Source organism: Pristis pectinata, chromosome 35, assembly GCF_009764475.1.
Source record: "Pristis pectinata isolate sPriPec2 chromosome 35, sPriPec2.1.pri, whole genome shotgun sequence".
Classification (NCBI taxonomy): domain Eukaryota; kingdom Metazoa; phylum Chordata; class Chondrichthyes; order Rhinopristiformes; family Pristidae; genus Pristis; species Pristis pectinata.
In genome coordinates, this window is record NC_067439.1 from 12,442,605 (window position 1) to 12,469,417 (window position 26,813).

General features: G+C 40.4%; 1 protein-coding gene across 8 annotated transcripts in view; it reads right to left on the reverse strand.

The window, feature by feature from the left end:
• Window positions 1–4,043: 4,043 nt before the first annotated feature.
• Window positions 4,044–26,813, reverse strand: part of LOC127586405 (adenosine deaminase domain-containing protein 1-like) — a 56,688-nt gene continuing 33,918 nt past the window's right edge. For 2 of the 8 annotated variants that reach the window (XM_052044334.1, XM_052044335.1), the window contains exons 5-12: window positions 24,249–24,323; window positions 20,542–20,667; window positions 17,993–18,143; window positions 12,222–12,389; window positions 11,735–11,949; window positions 7,682–7,916; window positions 6,384–6,516; window positions 4,044–4,407 (exon numbers count right to left, since the gene is read on the reverse strand). In XM_052044334.1, coding sequence (XP_051900294.1) covers window positions 4,297–4,407; window positions 6,384–6,516; window positions 7,682–7,916; window positions 11,735–11,949; window positions 12,222–12,389; window positions 17,993–18,143; window positions 20,542–20,667; window positions 24,249–24,323 — 1,214 coding nt within the window. In that variant the 3' untranslated portion in view covers window positions 4,044–4,296. Of the gene's footprint in view, window positions 4,480–6,383; window positions 6,517–7,681; window positions 7,917–11,734; window positions 11,950–12,221; window positions 12,390–17,992; window positions 18,144–20,541; window positions 20,668–24,248; window positions 24,324–26,813 lie in introns of all 8 variants that reach the window. The other 6 variants (XM_052044338.1, XM_052044337.1, XM_052044339.1 and 3 more) reach the window with 5 other exon arrangements.

Consider the following 26,813-nt stretch of genomic DNA (forward strand, 5'->3'; position numbering starts at 1 on the left):
ACAAAAGGTTGCATGCCAAGTGCTGGAAAGTAGGTCCAGTATAGGTAGGTGTTTAGCTAGCACAGTAGCTACCATGCTGCATGACTATTTTGGATTTGGGTAACCTGTACACAAAGACACTGGCCTCTGCCCATAAGGGAGCAAGGCAGGTTAATGCAACACCAGATGAATACTATTGCATGCTGGTAGGTAAGCAGATATTCAGTGCTATCCAATCATCAATATGGGCTGCCAAGGCAGTGCAAGCTGAGTAAGGGTATTCTTTTGCAATGGATTAGAGGTGGTGATTAAGAACATGCAGCTGCTGGTAGAAGTCTGATGGGTCTGTGGTTTACCACCCAAATGAACCACCACCTAATTTGGGAAGAGAATGCAAAAAGGATACATATGGGATTCTGATTTTAAAGGGGGAAGAGAAAGAACAAGACCTACTCAGGGCACAGCTGTGAATAAATATTGTGCCTTCCCTGGGGATTGATTTATAGATATTGAAGTGGTAATTAAGACAAATGGGGGAGAAATCTGTGTTCTAGTACTGACTACAGTTCTGATTAAAATGTATGAATAGGCAGCTAAGTGTTTCCTTTTTTTAAAAAGGAGGGGGAGAAAGGGAGAGAATAAGCTTTGGCTATTCTAATCCTCTTGTGCTACAGGTGTTCTTCCAGAAGACTGGAAGATGGTTAATGTACTGTTGCTTAAAGAGTAGACCAGGTAACTACAGGTCCATCCCTAAGTTGACAACTTGTTGGGGAAAATTGGTATCAATGGTGCAGTTTCACCTTCAAGTTTATCTGACCATCTTGATTTGATGAGTAGCCCATTTGATGATCATATGTACTTTAGTGTCTGATGTAACAGATTTCACTTGATTTAGTTTAATATCCAAACATGGCAACAATTAGCACAGCAGAAAGCAATGGATAGTGGTAATTAAAGGAACTGTCAGGCTTGTGGGTCATGTATGGCTAAATATTAGTCAGTGTTTTCAGTGCTTGTTTCCTTTGTCATGTGCATCACTGGTAGGTGGGAGGTAAATGGAATTCAACTTCCACAATACAATGATTGGAAATAATAGGTTCAGGAGCCAGGAAAGCTCATGCATGAAGTTGTGGATATGTAGTAATTAAGGAGGCAGGTAAAATGCTTGTCTTGAAAAGTTAAGCTATAAATACACAAGACAGTGCAGCATAAGGCCACAGAGGAAAATGTGGCAACACTGCAGAAGAGCTTTACTGGAATGTTAGCAGGCTTGGTGAGTTTTAATTGATTGGACAAGAAAGGGTTTTAAATCTCCTCTTTGGCCTCCTTTTGATTTAATCAGCATTTAGTCTTGAGATGCTGGAGCAAACATCCTCCCCTTAGGTTGAGGTGAGGTGTGGGAACATTTTCCATACCTCAGGAGCCATTTGTGTGGATGGCAGACATTGGTAACTTCAATCTTCAAGAATGTGTCAATATGGCCTTCAACAGAGGGGGAAAGGATTTTTGAATATTGGGACCCAAAATCCAGCACAAAGCTTGGTTTTCCAGGTAGTAATGATTCCTGTGTTTCACAGATCTGGATTAGCTACAACGGGCATCTAGCTTGAGGGAATGGGGGAAAAAAATACCATCAGTATTTCTGTAAATTCACTGGCAGGATATGAACTAATATCCCCCAGGTCAATGTTCCCTGCATAAAACATTAATTAAGACTTGATCAGTTATGTTGGACAGGCCTAAAACTCTACTCTTGTAACATGCACTCCATGCTGAGCTGTGTCATAGATTGAAAGATGTACAGCACAGGGGCTCCTCAGTCCACTCTATCCACACTGACCTTTCTGCCCATTTGCCTGTATTGGGTCCTTTTCCTTCTGTGCTTACCTATTTCTGGCAAAAGCTACAGTGCTGGAGGAATGGATCAGCTAAAGAACTTGGAGTAGCAAGGCAGTTAAGTGATTTGATTGTGCTATAAATTTCTATAATCCCAGCAACTACCTCTACAAACATGTGGCCATTTATACATCAGCTTGCCATTTATACATCAGCTTACCATTTGAGAGACTATTTCTGGAGAGTAGCTTAACTAGGTTTGATCACATTACATGCCTGTGTTGTGAATGATTTGTGCACAGCTTCCCCCGGGTACTGAAGAGGCACCTAGGAGATGGTGATACCTTGATTTTCCAGGTTAGCATTTAGCTGCTGGGGAGAGTTCCTCATTTAATTTGCTGTTAATAAATAGTACATGAACTTAAGTTCTATAACTCTGCAAACAGTTGTGGAATAACATTAACCATTTTCTGTGTATCAAGCACTCTGAGCATCTGTCCCAATGAATTATAAATAGTTCATTGTTAAATTATTGAATAAATGATGAGATATTCCATTAGCTCTGAGGTTTCTGTTTAATCTACCTGCAGTGCAATAGGGTTCAGTCTGTAAGAGCCTGGGCAGAATAGAACACTGGGATTATCAGACATTTCAAAAACTCATGACTCTATTTGCTAGCAGCAGAGTTCAGTACAAGGTGATGGGACACTACTGTCTTGAGCTCCAATGTATTCCCAATGTGTACCTGGAATGCATCCAGTCATTTGTTCACGAGTTGGATTGGCAGTAACCAAGAGAAATATTAAAGCCATCTGAATGTCTTAAGAACCTATCTGGAATAAACTTTGATAAAACAAAGGAAAAATTAGCTGATTAAAAATGGATAATCTGCTGTAACCATACCCTCTTCCTTGCACTGAAAGAGCACAATTGATGTATTTGGTAGGTGGAAAGGCTTTGATTCCAGATGTAATGCTGGCTGTAGGATACAAACTTGTCTCTGATCTTTGTTTCTGTACCTCATGTCTCAATTACAAATCTGAACTAATTGCTGGCAGAAGTTTGGAAACCTCTTCCACAAATGGAAACTTGTGCTGGAACAGCTGTTAATTTTTAAATGAAACAGAGATGGTTGATAGTCAACTGCAGAGGTAGATAGACTTCTGATAAACAAGAGTTAGGTGAGAGTGCAGAGATGAAGCACAACTAGATCAGCCACGATCTTGTTGAATAGTGGAGCAGACATACAGGGCTGCTCTATTCCTGCACCTAACTTGACTATTCAGAGCTAGTGAAAGATATGGAGAGGCTTGCACTGCTCAGGGATACTGTCACCTACCTGCAGGAGAGGAGGTGGACACTCGCATGGTTAGCTTAGACCAGAAGGCCTCTACTGTTGTAGACAGTTGTCCTGAGCCCATATGCATACAGCTTTCACCATCTGTTGCCATTTTCAGGCTTAGATACTTGCCCTTCTCCAGAGGATGGGTTTCTCTGAGGAAAACAGGCTGATCTCCCCTCAGCAACACTGCCAGCTTCACCAGTCTCCAGTTGTGTCTGGTCAGAGTTTGTACTTTCTCCCAGAGCTGGGATGCAACAGGCTGGATGCTTCCCTCACATGTTCCCAGCTGCTAGCTTTTTCCTCCTCCTCTGCCTGCTTTGTCAACTCAGAGGCTTCATCTTCAGTTGAGGAGAGGTTGCTGATGTCTGTTTGCAACATAAGCAAAGGAAACTATGTTGTTTTCTGACACTCCTTGCCTCTTGTGTGGTGCCATTTATGACTTCCTCCTCTTCACCTGCCATTCTCCTACTTGTTCCTCTGCGGGCCCCCCTTCCATCAGCTCCTATCTCCTGGGGAAGAGGTGGGGAGTTTGCAGCTGGGGCTTGAGTGCTCAGTGGTTGGGCTTTCCTCATTTTTCCTTGTCTTACTCTCTGCTGGAGTCTTGGCAGGAGGGTGGGTGGGGGATTGTCATTGTCCTTGATAACTTTACCCTGGGAGATTGGCATCAGTGATCAGCATCACTCCTCTGCCAGATAAGTCATTATATTGCACTTGGAAACCAGTTTGAGCAACTAAATGGTTTGTTCTTGTTCCTATATTCCTGACCAACATGTCAGTTTGGACAATTGCCAGTGAGCTCTATGTAAAAAAAAACAAACTAGCAGCAAAGGAGGGAGAGAATAAACAATTTACCTTTCTTCACAAAGTTCAACACATCCAGTTCTTTGAAATAGCATTTAATATTACAACTGAAACAGACAAACCAAATGGGTGCTTGTTTTAAATATAATTCCCAATCATTTCACAAAAAGCAGTACAGCATGATCTGAAAGGAAAATGTTACAGAAAATATAAAATAAAAACATTGCTGGAAATAGATGCTGACTGTGGATTATTTCCAGCATTTTCTGTTTTAAACTTCAGGATGATACTTTTTAAACAGCTTAAAAAAGTTAAATTCTTTTACATCCCAATGAAATCTATTTGCTGAAGTTGTCAACTAAGCGTTTCTGTGGCCATGGACCTGCTCCAGTGGATATGAAGTGATAGTTCATGATGCCCTTGGCTTGTTGGTATGTTTTAGCTTTCATCTGAAATGATTACGCAAAATCATAGGTCACTTCAGAGATATGGATGATATTCATATCTTCAAGTTTCTATATCTGAAATTAGATAAATGATTATAATATCTAAGTTTCTAGACAGTGCACTGGTTTGAGAATTTGCAGTTCAAAATAGTTTGTCAGCAGCACCCTTTTCTGCTGCATGGTTTCAGTAACCCACCAAGCAGTGTAAAACAACAGAACTCATGGGAAGTTCATTGTTTTGTCAGTACAAGTCCACCTTAAGTTTGTATGTCAGTGATACAAGAACAATGTTAGTTGTTACTGCTGCCAAAGAATTCAGTCCATTTACCAATGCAAACAGTGGCATGGAAAGTGACTACCCATTTGTATTTGTCAATAGCCTCTGAATTCAAGTCTCAAAACCATACTCTGGAAATGTTCTTAGCACAGGTGCTGCAAGGGGAGTATTCAAATGTGGGAGATTTGACAAATTCAAGTTTATGACAAAGGAAATTGATTTTTCATACAAATGGGAGAACAATACATATTAGAAGTTCCATTTGGAGCAGTTTTGGTAAACTGTGAATTATCCGGCCACTCTGAACTGGAAATAGTCTTTCTCCCCCCTCAGAGGATCTCTAATTAAAGCAAAGGAGTTGCAGCAAAAAGATTATTGCTCCAAAGAACTCTCATTCCTCCCATCACTGGAAATTCAAATGATGTGGTTTTGCTGAATTCCAGAACAACTTCCCTACAGAAGTCCATAGTCAGAGCTCAATATTATGCAGATTTTATAGAAGATTAAATAGTTTTGAGAAAAAAAATCTCAAACCATTCAAACTCTTGTCCTCGTAGTCACATGAAAGAATATTTACTGGAGCTACACAACATAGATTGCAGTCTGAGCTTGCACTGATGTATTCACACATAAGATTGAAGCTCTGGTTAGCACAGGGAATGAGAGAACAGGAGATTTTCATAAGCTGGGCTGCAACTCTGGAGTGTTTGCAACTTTAAGCATTTATAGTTTCAGGCAGAGCCTGGTGTTGGAAATGCACAAGTGAGTTAAATCCTGTCAGAAACACCAATTCTGATGTCAACACTGAAAGGTGGAAGATATGCTATTCCCCAAATCAATAAAGTAAAATTTAGCTTTAAAAATAAAATGTTAATTTAATGAATTAGCAGACAAATCAATAGAAGAGTAGCACAAGGCTTAATAATGTTAGGTTGTCAGAAACAAGAATAATTTAGGTGTGTGGCGATTACTGTAGTTTACTTTATATCTTCAGCATTTTAATTGAAGAATCAATGTATTTTATTACATGCTTGTTACTAGATAAGTGGAACAAAATGCTTCTAAGTTATCTTTTCATATTACAAACAAGCAAAAATGCACTCTATAAAAACTTCCTAGGTTCTATAATTTTTTTTTACTGAGTCAAGCCTTTGATGACAACATTGCCCGAGGAAAGTGTTTAAAATGGCTGAAGTGACCATCTCCAACTAAGGTTTTAAAAGCAAATAGGTTGCAGGATCCTTGGTCAAGGAAGAAATACGCTATTTAATCCATCTGCAAGAAGGTAGTATGACATTCTTAACAGCAAACTTCTCTTCCACTTCTAGGCTTGATGAAGAGAGGAAATAGCAAATCAGAGAGTGGTTTCAGGAATCCCACGTTGTTAATTTCAGTCTTTTCTCAGCTTTGTCATTCTTCAGAGAATCAATAGCCTAAAGCCCTTTTATCGTAGGTTCAAATATACATACACTATAGAATACCCGATTAAAAATTGATTAAAGATTTTTCAGGCCAGCAGGATGTGTGTTTCACCTGTAACATTCTTGGCAATATTACTCTGCAGTGAGATATGTGGGTTCTTTTGTTCCATTGCATCTTTTCTAGTTCCTTCACTTCAAATACGTTAGTATTTAAATCAAAGGCAAATTACTAAAATGTGTAAATGCCTTAACTGTTTTTCTGTCATAAGAAATATGTTTACCTTGGCTTCATGACACGTTGACCACTCCAGTAACTCTGGTCTATCTATTTCTCTTGCTAAATGTTGAAAGGAACAGAACATGGCAGCTTTGCATAAACGACTGGCAGTGTTGATTCCATTCTTAAAAGGGGAACTAAAACAGTAGTTATACAGAAATAAAAAAAATCCACCTAGGAGTTAGAAAAACATACCCTATATTGCTACATAATCACTTAAAAGTATCCTTCTGCATCTAGCATTATGATATTTTACCAATGCAGAAATTATACACATTTCTCAAAGTCATTAAAATGTGCTTTTCATACAAACACATACAAAAGATTTTGCAGTTCTTTAAATTTCAGCAGTTCTCCACTATATTAACTTTCTAAAATGATTTCCTTTGAGATTGTGCAGATGGCCTTACTCAAAGTAATCTCCTAATACTGGTTCATGTTTAATTACTGAAATCCAGTGTATGTCACACCTCTGTACAGATTTCTAAATGACCTAAAGAACATACATTTTTATACATATTTATTATGTACATCAGCACCATAGAACATGGAAAAAGGCCCTTCAGCTCACTGAGTCTGCACTGACCATCAAGCACCCATTTGCACCAATCCTACATTTTATTTTTAATTCTCCACACATTCCATCAACTCCCCCTAGATTCATCCATTCACCCGCGTACTAAGGACAATTTACAGTGGCTAATGAACTGGCCAACCCACATGAATGAGGGGAAACTGGAGCACACAGGGGAAACCCTCAGTGACAGGGAGAACATACAAACTCCATGCAGTGAGCACTGAACACAGATCTCTGGCACAGAGTCAGTGGATCCACTGGCTGTGCCAATCTGTTCACCCTTTTTTCTTGTGTTAATGTATTGGGGATTAAGTCATTATCACAAGGTGTGCTTTAAATTAAGATTTATTGGTAGATGGTACATTTTGTCCAGCACAATACTTAACCCACTTGTACCCAGTTCACCTCTGTCTTAGACATGATTATCTAGAAGGGACACCAAGTTGTCTGAGGAAACCCTAGACTCAGAGTACCCATTATCACAGAGTGTGCAGATTCTAGCAGCAGGTTTGAGTGCTAGACAAAAATGCATTTACCTTCTGATATCTAAAAATATCTGACAATCCACATTAACACTGTGTGAAAACAATGTAGAATGGTATTTGATAAGAATGTTCACCTCAGAGCACAACTGACTGGCATTTCCACCCCAATATAATGTAACAATTAATGAAATAATACATTTTGATTTTAAACATTTGCTTGAGATAGAGTGGAATACTTACTCTTCTGTGGTCTTTCCTGCTGCTCCATCTACTATTTCCACAGTGCTATCCCCCCGACACCAGTTAATGCTCAGCATTTTGTGAAGTGGGTCTACTTTTTCTGGTTCTTCCTTGCCGCAATGGGAGAAATGTGCCCTCAGAGCTGTGAATGGAGCAGGGAGCTTCTCATTCAAACTCTCATCCACACGTTGATTGATTGCTTTTGTGACGATATGCATCGCATGTAATTGGTCAGCTGAGTTGGAAATACAGAGAAATATTCAACTTAATTAACTAAAGTTATTTTTCTTAATCTGGCATTCATTCACTTCCATGCTGATGTTTGATTAGGTAAGATATTTATTAGTCACATGTACATTGAAACGCACAGTGAAATGAGTCTTTTTGCGTTACTGAGAATGAGCTGGGGGCAACCCGCAAGTGTCGCCACTCTGAGATAGCATGCCCACAGCTCCTAACCCGTACGTCTTTGGAATGTGGAAGGAAACTGGAGCACCCAGAGGAAACCCACACAGCCATGGGGAGAACGTACAAATTCCTTACAGGCAGCAGCGGGAATTGAACCCAGGTCACTGATGCTGTAATAGCATTATGCCAACTACTACACTATGAAATTACATTTACAACTAGAAACATTTACAACGATGATGTCCCCACCATCGAGGACATCTTCAAGATACTGTGCCTCAAGGCGGCGGCATCCTTCACTAAGTACCCTCTCACCAGATGGGACATGCCCTCCTCGTTACAACCATCAGGGAGGTGGTACAAGAGCCTGAAGACCCACACTCATTCCTTTCTTTGCACTATTTATTTTTGTAATTTATAGTATTTATGTCTTTGCACTGTACTGCTGCTGCAAAACAACAAATTTCACGTCATACAAGTCATAAGAACATCAGAAATAGGAGCAGGAGACGGCCATCTGGCCTGCCGAACCTGCTCTGCCATTCAATAAGCTCATGGCTGATCTGGCCGTGGACTCAGATCCCACCTACCTGCCTTTTCCCCATAACCCTTAATTCCCCTATGTAAAGATCTATCTAACTGTGTCTTAAATATATTTAATGAAATAGCCTCCACTGCTTCCCTGGGCAGAGAATTCCACAGATTCACCACTCTCTGGAGAAACTGCTTTTTCAGTGATAATAAATCTGATTCTGAATTTGCATTTACAGTAATTTGGACTTTGGAGGTGCCAAACTGGCAGATTTTGCAGACTATTGGATTAATATACCAACATATTTTATTCACTTAAAAAGATATTATAAAACATAAGTTTTCTAGTGAGCCAGACGAGTGGGTAGGGAGCACAGGAAGTAGGACCCTGGCAGGTGGGAAGGGATTTCCAAATAGTGAGATAGCAGATTATCGAAGGTTTACTGTATTTGGACTTTCAGGCAGTCTTCTAAAAGACGCCACACAAAGCTATTAAGCAAAATTAGAGATAAATATAGAGGGAAGTAAGATTAATAGACAAAAAAAAAACATACAGGTCATTTTTGGATTAGAGAGCATAATTAATGGGCATCGCAAGGATTGGTGCTGGGGCCCCAGTTGTTCAGTTTATATCAGCTATTCAGATGAGGGGACCTGTTGTAATATTTTCAGTTGAGCTAATGATCCAAAGTTGGGCGAGTGTGGGTTGTGGGGAGGATGCAATAGGGGGGTTGTTCAGGCAGATATTGAAAGGCCAAGTGAATGGGTGAGGGCATAGCAGATGAAATATAATCTGGAAATATGTAAAGTAATCCATTTTGATAGGAAAAAAGTAGAAAATAGTTTTGTTTTTAAAATGGTGAGGGATTGACACATTTGTGATGAGAGGAACCTGGGTGTACTTCCACACAAAAAAAATCACTGAAAGCAGTCATACAGGTATGGCAAGTAATTAAGAAAGCAAATAATATGTTGGCCTTTATATGAAGAAGTTTTGAATACCAAAGTAAAAGTATCTTATTACAATGATATTAGATCCTGGGTGAGTCTGCACTTGGAATACTGTGTACAATCCTGGTCTCCCCATCAAAGGGAAGATATATTTGTGACAGAGGGAGTGCAACACTGGATTGAAACCTGGGATTTGGGGGTAGGGTGGTAGGTTTATTTTAATGAAGAGAGATTAAACAGATTGGGCAAAACCCTCATGAGTTTAGAAGAATGAGAGGTGATCTCACTGAAACATACAAAATTCTTATGGGACTTGAGAGGCTGAATGCAGGGATAATTTTTGCCCTACTGGGGTGTCTACGACTAGGCATCAGTCTCACTACAAGGGGTCAGCCATTCAGGACTGAAATTTAAGAAATTTCTTCTCCCCAGGTATTGAACATTTGGAATTCTCTACCTAGGAGGGCTATGGCAGCTTAACTGCGGAGTAGGTTCAAGACAGAGATTGATAGAGACACAAGAGACTGCAGATACTGTAATCTGGAGCAACAAATAATCTGCTGGAGGAACTCAGTGGGTCGAGCAGCATCTGTGGGAAGAAAGGAACTGTCGACGTTATGGGACAAAAACCTGCAGCAGGACCCAGATTGATAGAGTTTTGGAAGTACAAGACATACAGGGTTGGTGCAGGAATATGGCAATGGCTTTAGAGATCAGCTATGATCTTACTGAATGGTGGAGCAGGTACCAGGAGCAAAATGGCCAGCTCCTGTTTCTACTTTTCCACATTCTTGCACATCTCTCCACCAGAATCAGGGCCTTAGGGATTCTGGGCAATTTCCTTTAGCAGTAGGATGGGAGGGGGTTGAGAAGCCATAGAAAAAGTAATCCATGCACAATGTTCCCTGTTGTTTTAGTGTAACCTTTTCATTCTGTGGGTTCATGAGACATTGGAGAAGCCCAAATGGTACCTTGAGTCTGCACGATCTTACCTTGGCCTTAGCTCCATTTACCTCTCCATAACCCTCAACTCCCCTACAGACCTTGCCCTTGAATGTACTCAATGACTCATCCTCCACAAATATCTTTGGTAGAGAATTTCAAAGATTCATAACTTTTGGAGAAGCAGCTCCTCCTTATCTTCGTCTTAAATGAGAAATCCTTTATTCTGAAACTATGCCTAGCTGCAGATTCCTCTCGGAAGGGAGACATACTCACAGCAACCATCTTGTCAAACTACTTCAATCTTATGTTTCAGTAAGATCACCTCTCATTCCTCCAAACCTCAATAGATTACAGGCCCAACCTGTATGATTTTTCTTTATATGACAATCACTTCATCCTAGGAATCAACCTGGTGTACTTTAGGTGAATTGCATCCACTGCAAGTATAAACTCCTTAAATAATCTGACCAAAACTCTAGGTAGTATGCCAGGTGTGGTCTCGTCAATGACCTGTACAGATATAGCAAGACATCCCTATTTTTATACTCCAATCCCTTTACAATAAAAGGCCATCATTTCTTTTGCTTATATAATCAATTGTAACTGCACATTAACTTCCTGCATTTTGTGTACGAGGACACTCAGATCCCTTGGTTTACCAGTATTCTGTAGTCTCTGCATTTAGACAATATTCTGCTTTTCTATTCTTCTACCAGTATGGGATAATCTTGCATTATACTCCATTTGGCAAATTTTTGCCCAACATCTCAACCTTTCTGTATCCCTCACAACTTGCTTTATCCCTCTTTTTATCTTGATTAATTTGGCCATAATACATTTGCTCCATTTATTCAAGCCATTTTACAATCTGTGTCAATGACAAAAGCCCAGAAAAATCCCTGTAACATCCTACTGGTTATAATTTGCCAACCTAAAAGTGGTCTAAAAGAATACCACATCTCACTGCGGCACTTCTTTGTACTTTGTCAAAATATAAGCAATAAATCCATATTTGATGACAATGTGAGATAGAAAAGCACAAATGCATGGTAAAAGGCACATCCAGAAGTCAGTTTGTCAAAAGCAATATACAATGGACATTGCAAAAGATTTCTAAGGGCATAGATCATAATGAAAATGTAGTTTCCACATAGTTTAAACATTTCCCCTCCCCAACTACAAAAGGCTACTTCTCCAGATTGAACCTGCTGTACTTACAAAGAACAATGCTGGTGATATATAGAGGTTTGATAAAGTGGCTGAGGAGGGCTCCTTGGACTCCAAGCACCATCCATCTGCTCACTTTGTCGCTGGCAGACATGCAGCAGACATGGGTTGTGGTCACACTTGGGCGACAGTTTGCCGCTGGCATGAGAGAGCCTTTCGAATGAATGTGAAGTCTCATGTCAGGATTTCGATATGGCACAGGGTCCCTGAAGAACATTATCCAATGAGACAAATCCAAAAGAGAAAAATACTGACAACATACGTCTGATAATACATCTACTTTTTAATATTATCAACTTTGTTCCACGTGCAACTTATGTATTTTGTTTGCAAATTATATGCCAACATTCTTGTTTAATACTGTCTACATATGGCATTAGTGATAAATGAACATTTCCGCCTGCCATTCCAACTGACTCAATAAAATAAAGCATTATTAAGCAATTATGGTAGAAATGCAATAGTTTAAAGCACTTACATAAGAATGCTTTGAGCAGCCCCCTTTGGCACACTGCTGAGATAGAGATGGAGAAATATATTGTGCTTAAGGGAGAGGAAATCATTTTCTGAAGACTTGCAGAAGATGCACTTTTCTAAACCCACAGGATCATTACTGCAGAACAGAAGGAGCTGTTTAAACAAATATCTGCAAAATGAGAAAGAATTCGCTGGCTATAAAAGCACTACCACAATGCTGCATTATAACAAGCAGAAATCCTTTATCCAATAACAAATATCACAGCTGCTGGAAATCGAAAACAAAATTCTGAAAATACTGAGCATTTTGATGAAATGTAACAAATCTGAAATGTTAACCATTGTCTCCAAATGCTCCCTGACCTGAGTATTTCAAGCAATGACTATCGTTTTTTTTTCCTCCAAACATCTCCAAATAAAAAAGGTGGTCTTGAAAAGGAAATCAAACTTCAGATTGATGCAGTGAGCTGTGAAAGTAAGATAAATGGACCAGATATAACCCAATTTTGATCTCTGGTTTGTGTGTTAGTTGATATTTGAAAAGCCCATAAGGCTGGGGAAGTGGTAGATAAGAAGTCCCAAACTTTCAGTCTTGATGTCTGCCCAGTGACCCTTAAAGAAATTGTAGGCAGCTGTCATTTGCAGGAAGGATCAAACTCAACTGGTCTGCCCTGGAGCTGCATATCCATCAATCACTGCTTCAGTGCATGTATCCTCTGAATGTGTTCCCCCTTTCCAATTCATTACATCAGGAAAAATAGAATGTCTCAAAATGGATACCAATAGTACTGATGGGAAAGGCAATTGGATTCAAAGCCAATTCATCCCACATCCACCCAGAGTGGATGGATTGCTCAAATGGAAATCCTAAACCCATCCCAGGGCCGGTCACATGAATCATTTTATTTTAACTGCAGATAACCAGATACTGATATTTTGTCATGTTTTGCAAGGCACAAATGGTACAATTGTATGCAGTAAAATGTACAGTAAAACTCCAATAATCTGCTATCCAATTGTTTGTAAGTTGATGGTTTGGCATCTGGCTCAATGGATATGGTTCCCATGCTGCCTCTAACACACTGGGGGCATGGTTCCTACACTGCCCCCGACACCAGGGGCACGGCTCCCACGTTCCCTTTAAACTCACTAGGTTCGCTGAAAGATTTCTTACTACGATCTAGCATCTGAAAAAAATGAAGGTGTGTGGAGTATGAATTGGAATAACATCCAATAGTCTGGAAGATCTGCACGAAGTCCTGAACATGCCGGATCATCTGAGTTTTCCTGTAGTTAAGACTTTATGGTTTTGTGTTTGCATAAAATCATTTTCAGTCTTCAACAGTTGTGAAAACTTGATAGCAGTTTCAGTCTATGTCAAAACAACCCCCTTTGAAAACATTCATTGCTTTACATAACTAATTTAATTATTAAAATGAGCAACCATGTACTCAAAATTGATTGGTTTTGTTGGCCATTCGACTCTCTGACCATAAAAAACACCACCTTTTCCAAAGTACTAAAGCTTTGAGAGTTTATTTGTCTGCTCCCTCTCCCACTGAAATATTGTTGCTGTCAACTTACAAGTTACATTTTCTGAACTCAAGCTACCAAGTTTATAAATGGACTGACAGAAGAGTCAGTGACCATGAAAAAACAATGCACTGAACCATTACAAACTAAAAATCTAACATTTAACTCCAACAGTGCACCAATATATGTGCAGGTCCAAAGTAGAATTCCCAAGATTCCTCCCTAGCTACACCTTAGAGGAGGGTGGGATGGAGGAGGATAGCAGGAAAAGGGAGGGTTGTTCAAGCAAACAAATCCTTGAGGTTCATACATTTTTTGGGAAGTTGATTTGGAAACTCTTAAAGACAATTGCGTGTGGGGTTGGAATCAAAGGACCAACAAAACAAATTACACTACAGGGGTCAAACAGAACAATGTGACTCATCCATTCTAACACCATGGAAATTTTCAGTCTGAACAGCACAACTGTTAGGGCCCATTCCAGCTTCCAGAAACCTTGTGTAATTTTCAAAGTTAGGCAAGATGATTGAGACATTTTCTTGCTATCTTAATGTAATGTTCACACTTGCATTTGTTCAAATGAGCTGACAGATTAACAGCCATGATCCATAGACAGAATCCATATATTTTGTGCTTTGGCAAATGGACTGGAGATCTTTTCCTAACTTCTTGAGCCACTTTAGAAGTGGGTCAGACAAGGTGTGCTAGGACATACTGGACATCTGCTTGATGATAATTGCTTTTGATTTCAGGTAAATATATGGTGATGAGTAGGCAAAAGGCTTTCACAAAGTCACTGAATGATTGAAATATGAAAATATAAATGTTCGGGAAATGTCTCAGTGCTGCCAGCCAGCACTGGTGATGCAGCAATTGCAGGTTTAGTTTATTACAATGTGTTCATGTATCTGTTGAGTAGAGGGTTGTCAGATTTCATAGAAGTTGCATTTTATGTAGTTAACTTGGAGAGTTAAAAGCTCAGTGCCTACAAGTACAGAAGCCAAGCAAATCAGTAAGACCTCTTATCTATCCAGCATGTGTTGCCACATCAGAGGCTCTCGCAAGCTGAATGTTGTACATTAAACATCTCGATACAATGCTGAATCCTATGATGGAGGGTACAAGAATGACTATGACAGGACTAGTACCCAAAGGTCTCGACTATTCAACCATAGCAGCTGGGGAGTTTAAATTCAGTTAATTCACAACCTGATATCATAAAAATGCTAGTCTTAGTAGCTGTGAATTTAAGGGATCGGAACAAATCCCATCAGAGGACAACATTTATTATTATCTATTCTGGCCAACATGGGACGGCATGACAACAGCAGTGTGGGATAAGCTCTCAACTTGGCAAGCCATTCAGCTCTATGAAAATTGGGGTTGGGCAACAAATGCTCTGTTGGCTTTGCCAGCGACATCCACATCCTGTAAATGAATAAACTTATTTCACAGCTGCTTATTGATTCAATCCTAAATTTGCCTTTCATTAGCTTGAAACTTTGTTACTTGGTTCTGAATTCATTTTTTTTAATACATGTTTTGACATACTATACAGGAACTTGAGGAGCAGATGTGTTGAGAAGTTGCATGTAGTTGTGAGAATAATAAGGTAGTGTTAGTAGGAGATTTCAATTTTCCTGGTATTAACTGGACCACCCAAAGTACAAAGGGCCTGGATGGGGCACCAATGTGTGTGGTGCATCCAAGACAGTTTCCTCAAGTAACATATACAGGAACCTATTCGGGAAGGAGCAATACTGGATCTCCTCTTTGGAAACTGAAGTGTAAGTTGGGGAGCACCTTGGGTCCAGTGACCACAATTTCAATTTATTTTAAAATAGTTATGGAAAAAGAAAAAGAAATAACAGGTCCATAGGTTAAAGTTCTGAACTGGAGCAGGGCCTTATTATGCAGGATCTAGCTGGGGTCGACTGGGTGACTATTTAAAGGCAAAGGAACAGATAGCAAGTGGGAGGCTTTTAAAAGGGTCCTATCAAGAGTCCAGGGGCAGCATGTTCCTGTTGCATGTTCCAGCCAAGGGTACCCTGGCTGATGAGAGACATTGAGGCTCTGGTCAAGAAAAAGGAAGCGTACATCATGTTTAGGCAACTGGGTATGAATGAATCCCTTGAATATAAAAAGTTTAAGACCAGGCTTAAGAGGGAAATCAAAAGGGCAAAAGGGGGCAGGAAGGGTTAAAGATAATCCCAAGAGGTTCTTCAGTTATATTAACAGTAAAAGGGTGACTAGGTCCTCTTAAAGACCATCAGGACCGCCTATTTGTGGAACTGCAGGAGGTGGTTGAGATTTTTAATGTCTATTTCTCCTCTTAGTGTTTTACTAAGGAGAATATTATGGATGCCAAAGAAATGAAGGTAATAAGTAGTGAGGTCTTGGATTATATGCTTATTATAAGGAAGAAGGTATTTGCAGCCTTGAAGCACATTAAGGTGGGCAAATCCCCAGGGACTGACCAAGTGCACCCCCAGACTTTATGGGATGCTAGGGAAGAAATTGGAGAGGCCCTTGTCGTTAGCCACTGGTGAAGTTCCAGAAGACTTGCAGGTCACTAATGTTGTTCTATTGTTCAAGATGGGTAGAAAGGACAGGCCAGTGAACTACAGGCCGGTGAGCCTGACTTCTGTTGTAGGGAAGTTACTGGAGCGAATTCTGAGGAACAAGATCTACCATCAATTGGACAGTCAAGGCCCGGTCAGGAATAGTCAGCATGGTTTTATGCATGGGAGAAGTTGTCTGACAAATCCTTTGGAGTTTTTCCAAAGAGATAACTAAGGGGATAGATAAAGGTAGGGCAGTAGATGTTGTTTATATGGACTTTAATAAGACCTTTGACAAGGTCCCAAATGGCAGGCTGATCTGGAAGTCTAGGCTGCATGGGATTCAGGGAGAGCTAGTGAGGTGGATCCAGAATTGGCTCAATGATAGGAAGCAGAGGGTGATGGTTGAAGGTCGATTTTCTGACTGGAGGCCTGTGACGAGTGGGATGCCCCAGGGGTCAGTGTTGAGACCTCATTCATTATGTATGTAAATATTTGGATACGAATGTACATTGCATGATTAGCAAGTTTGCTGGTGATACTAAATTAGGGGGTCTTGTTGATAGTGAAGTAGGTTACAATGAATTGCAAAGAGATCTTAATCAGTTAGGGAGATGGGCTGAGGAATGGCAAATGGATTTCAATTTAGATAAGTGTGAAGTGAATCATTTTGGACTTTCAAACCAGGGTAAGACTTATACAGTGAATGGCAGGATACTGATGAGTATTGTGGAACAGAAGGACCTGGGAGTAGAAGTGCACAGTTCACTAAAAGTGGCTGCGCAAGTAGACAGGGTGGTGAACAAGGCATTTAGCATGCTGGCCTTCATCAGTCAGGGCATAGAGTTTAGGAGTAGGGACATTGTGTTGCAGTTATACAAGGCGTTGGTGAGGCCGCACTTGGAGTATTGTGTACAGTTTTTGTCACCGTTTTAGGAAAGACATTGTCAAGTTGGAGAGAGTGCAGAAGAGACGTAAAAGGATGCTACGTGGACTAGAAGGCCTGAGTTATAGGGAGAGGTTGGCCATGCTGGTTCTTTATTCCTTGGAGCCTAGGACAATGAGGAGTGAGCTCATAGAAGTTTATAAAATCAAGAGGGATATGGATAAAGTGGATGGTCAGTCTTTTCCCCAGGGTTGGGGAGTTCAAAACTAGACGGCACAGATACAAGATAAGAGGGGAGAAATGTAGAAGGGACCAGAGGGGTAACTCTTTACACAGAGGGTAATGAGTACCTGGAATGAGCTGCCAGAGGAAGTGGCAGAGGCGAATACAATGGCAACGTTTAAGAGGCGTTTGGATAGGTACATGGAGGGGGGAGGGGCTTGAATGGTTATGATCCGAATGTGGACAACTGGGACTAGCAGGGAGGATGCTGTGGTGGGTATGGACCAGTTTGGCCGAAGGGACTGTTTCCATGCTGTATTACTCTTATACTAATGTTCCTGTTCCAATCAAGCCCAATAAGTCAAGTTTCTCCAGTCTGCCCTCAGTTCTGTCTCACCTCTTCTTTACAGTGTCCCTAGAATGCAAATGTTTGCTTTGTTTCTTTGCATTTGGGTGAACTATCTAGAAATAGATATTCCATGGATTGGAACACTGAGTATATTAAGGATAGGAGATAGAGGTCTCATGACATCATTTATATGCATTTAAACAAACTTTCTGTATCATTACCTTTGCAATGCTCTCCTTGCAACCACTGCAGCATGACAGTCATGGAGTAAACGGCCATCAAAACACATCCAACCACTGTAACAAGTCTCTCCTGTTCCTAAAGCAACAACTTCATATTCTTCCCCAGTCTCGCCATTGCAATCTTCTATCACTGCGGAGCCAAAATCAATGGCAATAAAGGGCATGATTTTGAAGCTATGATTGAAACCTTCTTGCTGAAGCAGAAAGAAAGATCTTGCACTTATTATCGATGGCTTGGGATTGCTTGATACAGACATTGGAAGTTTATTCCATACTCCAGCATGGTCACCTGTACTTTAGTTAATGCAATAAACAGTATTGAATTTTGTACATGCATACAAACTGGAAAAAGGAAAAATGACTGGGGGGGGGGGGGGGGGCGGGGGAGAAAACAGAACAAGTTAGAGCTAAAAAGAATTTTGGAGCTTTTCTCCTGATCTTTATTTAGTAAAGAAAACCAAAGTGCTTATTTCCAATGTCACATAGACTGTCAATATTTGTGCTGCTCCAATCACTTGCCATTTCTCTCCTCCCCACACCTGCACCTTCAAACTACCATTGGGAGTTAGCAAATATAAAATTTCAATTAATAAATTCCCAGTATTTGCAGACAATGAATGTTAAAAATTGGACTTTTTCTGAAATTTTCCAAAAATCCCCAAAATTCCCACTCTGTTTTCCTACTATATATCTGGAGTTGAGTCTAGAGTCTCACATCAGGATACAAACAAAGGAACTTTGATAATGGCTTAATATTATAAATTTAGAAAATGCAAACAATGATCAAAATACATCATTCATACCATATGTCACAAGATAAAAGGTGATTATTTTGAACAGATTGGAAGGTTATTTGCTCAGAATTCCATGTGGGTAGACTGCCTCTAAACCTTAGCAGCCAAAATCCACTCACAAACATGGGCTCAAGTTACAGGCTGAAAGAGGAGAGCTCCCATCTCTCTTGTGGGTGTTCCAGAAGTAATTTGGTTAAACCTCCTGATTAATATCCCAACTGAGTCAACAACGTCTTTACTAACAATGGCTATTCCGAGTAGGAATTAATCCACTGCTTCTTGCCTGCAATCACAGCTGCACAGGCCAAAATATTTAAAAAGATTGTACTAAAAGATTGTTTTGAATCCTGCTTTCAATATTACCAGACTGATGAAATTGTTCTTCTCTGTAAATTAGATAAGAATTTTAAAGGAGTTTCTTAGTATCAATCACATTTAATTGAAATGCTTGAAATGAAACTCTCCATTATGGTAGTATTACCCCTAATTGACAAGCACAGGAGAGAAATGGAATATGGAGTTATGTGAACAGGGCTAGATGTAGTAATCTGAGGGAACTTTGTGGGAGCAAAGACCTTTTGGATTAAATGGCCTGTTTCTGCATTACACAACTTATTTTTATCCACTTTCTGGATCTGGGTGTCACTGGCAAAGCCAGCATTTATTGTTCATCCTTAAATTTCTTTCAGAAGGACATGGTGAACCATCCTCTTGATGGTACTTCCACTGAGATGCTGCACAGTGAGTTCCAGAACTTAAACCCAGCAATGATGAAGGACCTGTGATTTATTTCCAAGGCTGAATAGTGTGCGAGTTGGAGGGGAACCCGCAGGTGGTGATGTTCTCATGCATCAGCTGTCCCTGCCCTTGGTAGTAGAAGTCATGGGTTTGGGAGGTGATATCACAGTATCCAGCAACATATATTGCTGTTTGTGGGAGCTTGATGTGGGTTTCCTTCAGGTGCTCCAGCTTTCTCTCACATCTTGAAGTGGTGCTTGGTCGGTTAATTGGCTACTACACCTTGCCCTAGTGTAGATGGGTAGCAGGAGAACCAGTGTGGAGTGTTGGGCACATGCGAGAATGGGTTACAGGGAAATAGGTGTGGAATGACTAAATGGGCCAAAAAGATCTCTTTCTATGTTGTAAGAAATTATGTATAAATTGGCTAACAAACAATCTGCTGGAGGAATTCTGAAGGTCAAGCAGCATCTGTGTGAAGAAATGAATTATCGATGTTTTGGGTTGCCTTGTCCTGATACAGGGTTTTGACCTGAAACGTCAACAATTCCTTTTCCTCCCACAGATGCTGCTCAACCCGCTGAGTTCCTCCAGCAGATTATTTGTTGTTCCAGATTCCAGCATCTGCAGTATCTCATGTCTATAAATCGGCTATATTTTCTACAACAGTGCCTACATGTCAAAAGCATTTCCAAGGCTTTAGGACAGGATGAGTGATATGGAAATGCAAGTTTTTTTTAAAAGAAATCAATTCTACCAATGGGAAAGCCTGACAATGACACAGTTATCAAGGTGGGAGTTTTCTACGCCAAACCAGAGATTGACATTATGTGGTGCAAAGAGGAAAATTCTCTGTTTACTTCTCACAGTGGGTATTGAATTTAATGACAGATTAAAAAGAAAGAGTAAGAGGGAATAACAAATCTTATTTATTTTCCATCTCAAGCCGTAGATCTCCATCACGATCAAGTGCCATGCTATGGCTGACTAATTTACCTTTCTCCACTATGAAAGCAGCCAGAGTATTTTTGGAGCTCTTGTACTTTGGGAGATATTCCAAGAGCATATTCAACATGCACTTGCTAATTGCTGCACATCGGATAGGATGAATAACCAGATTTTCTGAAATAAATCAAAAGAGATGACATTCAAATAATCAGATTTAGTGAAACCAAAGAACTTTAAAAAATAATTTCAATTAAGTTTATTGGAACTCCTAATAAGTTATTCCTCCTCGACTTCCGATATCACCTACCAGCCCAAAAAGAATACATGCTGCTGCAAGAGGACTGTCAATTAATAGATCAATCAGCAAAAAAATAAAGTACTTTATCCCTGTGCCATTACCACATTCAGAATTGTGGCAGCATTCTCAACAACAGTCAGAAACTTGAATTCAAGCCCACTCCAGAGACCTAAGCAAATAATCTAGGCTTTGCCTCACTGTGGCACTGAGAACACACTGGATTACTGAAGATGCAAGTATTTTGGACAAGAAATTAAACTCAAGCCCACTTACTACTTGAACTAAATGCAAAAACCCCATGGCATTACTTTAAAGAGAAAGAACCTCTCCCTAGTGTGCTAACAAATTCCTCTACAAATATAATCAAATCGTTGAGGGATCCTTCTCTGCATAAATTGGCTGCTACATTTCTACAGCAGTGACTCTGTATTCAAAACATCACTTAATTGCTACAACTTTCTTTGGCATGCCCTGCAGCTCTAAAGGGTGCTACATAAATGCAGCCTCTCTTTTACTTTTGCAGTGCATTAAGTTGTGGGTGGAGTAGAGACAGTCAAGGGACACTAAAGCTCACTTCACACAGATAATGTAAAAAATGCACACAGTAAAAATGCAGAATTTGTGGATGCTAACATAATTCACACATTCTTCTATATTTTCTTATGGCTATTTGGCCTATCGAGTCTACGCTGACTCGCAGAGCATTTCCCCACTAATTTTCTCTGTGAACTTTTCTCACATTCTCATCAGTCATGCCTCTCGTCTACACACCAGTGGCGATTCACAGTGGTCAATTAACCTAGCCATCTGCATGTTTTTTTTTCCCCCGGGGGTGGAAGAGAATTGGAGCGCCTAGGAGAAAGCCATGCAGTCATAGGGAGAACATGCAAACAGCACTGGAAGTCAGGATGCTGGAGCTGCGAGACAGTAGCTCTCATGGGCAGTTATAACAGCATTAACAGTAATAATGTTTTTTCCCCCCTAAAGAGCAGACAAAAATACCACGTCTTCAACAAGTGACAATGTCTGCAAAGTAAGATCTTGTAACCATAAAACTGAGACAGCTAAGAGGAATGCTGGGAAGAAAGGCTAACACTAACTAATCTGTCATTTTGGCTCAGTTTTTCTTATTATGACATGGGACAGTACAGCACAGGAACAGGCCCTTCTTGCCCATGACGTCTGTGCTGAGCACGATGTCAAATTAAACTAATCCCTTCTGCTGCACGTGATCCATATCCCTCCATTCCCTGCACATTCACGTGCCTATCTAAAAGCTTCTTGCATGCCACTATCGTATTGGCTTCTACCAACCCCACCCGGCAGCCCGTTCCAGGCAGCTACCACTCTGTGTAAAAAAAAATTTTGCCCCGCACATCCCCTTTGAACTTTCCACCACTCAGCTTAAAGCTATGCCTCTTAAAAAAAGTACTCAATTTTTCTACCCTGGGAAAACGATTTTGACCATTTACCCTATTTATGCGTCTCAATTTTATCAACTTCTATCAGGCCTCCCATCTGCCCCCGATGCTCCAGAGTAAACAATCCAAGTTTGTCCAACCTCTCCTTATAGCTAATACCATCTATTCTATTTGTATAGTCCGGCCAGCTGGGCACGTCCCACAACCTTGCACATTATACAAACAAAGCAGCTTAATCTGCTAGTAAGTGCACCCACTAACTCATTTACTCACTCTATCAGAGATATCCCTTTTTGTTCTACCCATCCTTCTCTCTTACTGAAAACTAACTTGTTTTTAATCTCCTTACTGGTTCTGATGAAAGGTCCATAACCTGAAACATTAACTTTTCTCCTTCCACAGATGCTGCCTAACCTGAAGAGTGTTTCCAGCATATTGTGCTTTTATTTCAGATTTCCAGCATTTAGTTTTTTTTTGATTTTCTAGCACAAGCTAAGCAGGAAATGTTGACACATTTGAACTGCAGAATGTGGGAACATACCTGCTACTTAGCAACCAACAAATAAAAGAAATGCTTTCCCAGATAGAAGACAAGGGTAACATCTTTATGGAATGTGTGAGAATGGAATTATTGATGATGTCTCTCTACTTACTTGCTCTGTTCAAAATGAAAATTTAGTCTAAATTTATACTTAGATTGCTTTTTGGTAGTTGAGATCCAAGCAGCAATCTGGGACCTCTGAGAAGCATGGACTGATCTATCTTTTCTGTCCCACAGGAAAGGGGAGAGTTCTGGCTGGGAAGCACATTGATCCTGATAAACACTGGGAGCATATTCTCATGCATTTCCTTACCAACAGAAATACAGAAATAAAAGGACAACTACCCCCAGATCTGCCAAAAAACTGTAATGGATGATGCAGCCCAATATCTATTTCAATGCTAACAGCCATCTATAAATACCAGTAAGCCCTTGGAATTTTCTAAGCAGGAGGGTAGTGGAAAGTCCTCAGCGAGTACAATCAAGATTGATAGTTTGTTTTTTAGACATTAAGGGATATGAGATTAGTGTAGGAAAGTACACTAATCTCATATCCCTTGAATACTGAAGCAGGCACTGAATACTGAAGCAGGCATGAGTGGCTGAATAACTTACTCCTGCTTCTATTTCTTGTGTTCTAGTGTGTACTAACTTTGTATGGACAGTTAAAGTGAACTGATGTAAACATACCGGTGCCAGGCTTAAATGACATCCCCATAAGGTCAAATCTTACTAGTACCAAATGCAAATTTTCTAACAAATTAAATAGTTTCTATTCAATACATTTGTACATATTGGATAAAAAAAAATATAGGACATGCCCCCAAATCTGCCTAAGCCCTGCCCAGTTCCTTACATCAGAGGTTATTATATATGCACAGCAGTTTCCTTGCTAACAAGAGGGAATTTAGAGTGCAAGGCTACAAAATCCCATTGCTTCTGCAGTAGGAATATTATTGCAGCACCATAATACAGGCAGCAGATACCCTCAAAGATTAGAGAAATGGCAACCAGATAGGGCTTGCTCTCTGTAGAAGACCAAACCCTACAACAGAAAATGGGAACCAGAGCCACAGAAGGGAAGGGGGGGGGGGGGGGGGGGGGCGGGGAGGGCAAGGTTTTGTACAAGGCTCTCTGGGTCCGTGAGATGGCCTCAGGCCTAATTAGTTCTGCATTTCCAGACCTACCACCGAGCACCCTCAGGAAGGAGCAGTAAACTGATGGTAGGAAAATCTGTTGGGGAAGTGGTGGCTAATGCTGTTTAGATAATGATGGAAAGCTGCACCCATCTATCTCCCCACCAATTTGCTGATGGGAGGAATTTAGCCTATGATCTGATACACATTTTGAGGGAGATCTTTACAGATAAGAGAGGAAGATGTTTACATTTTTTTAAACCCATATTTAGTTTACTCAGTAATTTGGCAGTGATTTCCCACCCTTTTTGAAATATATTCTTACAACTTAAAAAATCTTTCCTTGTAGATGTTCTTACCAGTTGGGACTCGTGGGCTTCTCATGCATACCTCTCTGGCCCCTGCACATGGCTTCGCAACTTCTGGAGTTTGAGCTGTTGGAATTAAGGATAAATTAATCTTGGTATGATATGTGGGGGTCATTTTATATTTACAAAAGGCTCTCTGCTATCGAGGGAGATCACAAGTACTCAAGTTGCCAAGTTTCATTCATACTGCAACACCTCAATAAGCAGCAGGTACTTAAAAAGGGCAAGCTATAGATAATCACTGATCTGAAAATATCAGCTTTCTCTCCACAGATGTTGTCTAACCTGGAAGTTACTCTAGCATTTTTTGTTTATGCTAGTTGCTGAAAGCAATGAAGTTGTTTTAAATGTAGCAGCCTCACCCATTATTTCATTCAAACAGGTTGTTTACTCTGTGGGATTATTATCAGCAATTAAATGAAAATGTTTGCCACAGTGACCAGTCGACAATGTCTTTGAAAAATGATTGAAACACAGTCAGAAACTATAACGTTAGAAATCACCACTCCATTCTGCAGCTCCTCGGCATCGAATATGACTTGCGTTCACTTAGGTGCAAAGAGTTCTGAGATGGCTGATGAGATCAATGTCAGAACTGCAGACTCTTCCACAAATGAGGTAGGTGGTACCTGAAAGGATGTATGGGGAGGTGGATAGTTTGAGAGGCAGTGCCCTCTGCCATTTACAATGGGTGTGAATGCTCCAGACATATGGATACTAGGCTCTCAGTCCCAACCCAAACACACCTTCTCCACTTGGAGCTATCAAGGACTAGGGATTCCCATCTCAGATGGAATGCTACATCTTTTTTTTTGGAAGAAAATGTTGAGAGGATCCTGGAATCTAATCCTCTGTCTGCTGGGTAATCTCTTCCCATGACAGAGCTTGAAATAGAGAAAAGAGTACTGGTTTCTGGAATCTTGTGTCACATGTGAATGACATGACCTGTCAAATGGAGTTGTCTTGAGTATAATTAGGGCATGTTGAGAGCGGATGCTGACACTGATTCACTTAGAATAACGTGGAGATAGCAACGGTAGTATCTTTCCAGAGCCTAGGTAGTCCAAGTTTTAGGAGTATTTAGGAGGGGACGGATTACTGCTTGGTAGACTAGATGTTTAATAACAGGTCTAAGGTCTTGATCTTCAAACACTTAAAAATAGTTTGGTAAATTAGTTTGTGTGATCCTAATCATAAAAATTGACACTTGCACTTCAAAAGGAGTAAACCAAAATCAGAATTCATTATTAAACTGTTCACATTTTCTTCCTCATCTCTCTCCTTCCCAAACCACCTCACACCATAAAATTTAATAGCAGGAAATTATCATTTAAGCCCTTTTTTGTCCTACTATGATGTTCAAAAGGTATTTTTATTAATTTCAACCAAAACAAGAATTGCACTCCAGTGGAAATATTTTAGCTTCAGTAATTCAGTACCTAAAACTGGGTAACAGGATTCTACCAATAAATTTTTGATCACTGCTTGATAATATGCAATTTTTCTTCCAAAAAAAAATCAGCATGACAGCTTCTGACAGCACTGATGAAAATAACTTCTATGAGTAACACTGTAGATAGCTTGTATCAGGGAACCTTAAAGGGACTGCTATTCTGAGATCACTTTAGATGCCTTCTATTTGGAAATACAATGGAGAAGTGTTGGTGATTGATGGAAATGAGGGTAGAGAATATGGTGAGGTTGGAAATGGTGGAGGTGCAAGCAGAGTGTAGGAGAGTAGTGTTGGATTTGTAACTGGATGTCAGAGAACATTTTGCGTATTACAGCCAAGGCTGAATCCTGGGAACTAATATGTTGACAGTCATCCACCAATCTCTTCCTCTTCTTAGGGTTGGTGTGAGAAAACTTCCACCCCAAACCCACCTGCTTGCAACAATCTCCTGGAAGCAGCATAATCTCCATCCTTCCAGATACCTACTTAACTCAAAGGCTAATGCAGCACAAAAAAAGGGGGGGGGGGGGGGGGTGAGGAGAGAGGAGTGCAATAGTGATAGAGGATTTATTGGTTAGGGAGACAGACAAGAGGTTCTATGGGCAAGGGCAAGATAGAGACTCCCGGATGGTAGGTTGCCTCCCAGGTGTAAGGGTCAGGGACGTCTCAGATCAAGTGCACAGTATTTTAAGGGGGGGGGGGTGGGTGAGCAGCCAGAAGTCGTGGTACACATTGGCACCAACGACATAGGTAAAATAAGGCATGAGGTCCTAAAGAGAGAGTTTTGGGAGTTAGGAAGGAGTTAAGCAGGACCTCAAAAAGGTAGTAATCTCTGGATTGTTGCCCGTGCCACACACCAAGGAGGAAAAGGATAGGAGAATAAGGCAGTGAAATGAATGGCTGAAGAGTTGGTACAGGGGTCAGGGGTTTAGATTTGATATGATCTGTATAGAAAGGACAGGTTATACTTGAACTTGAGGGGGACCAATGCCCTTGTGGGCAGGTTTGCTAGAAGTGATGGGGAGGGTTTAAACTAGGTTGGCAGGGGGATGTGAACCAGAGTGTTAGATTAGTTGGTGTAGAAGTAGATGTGATGTGTACAG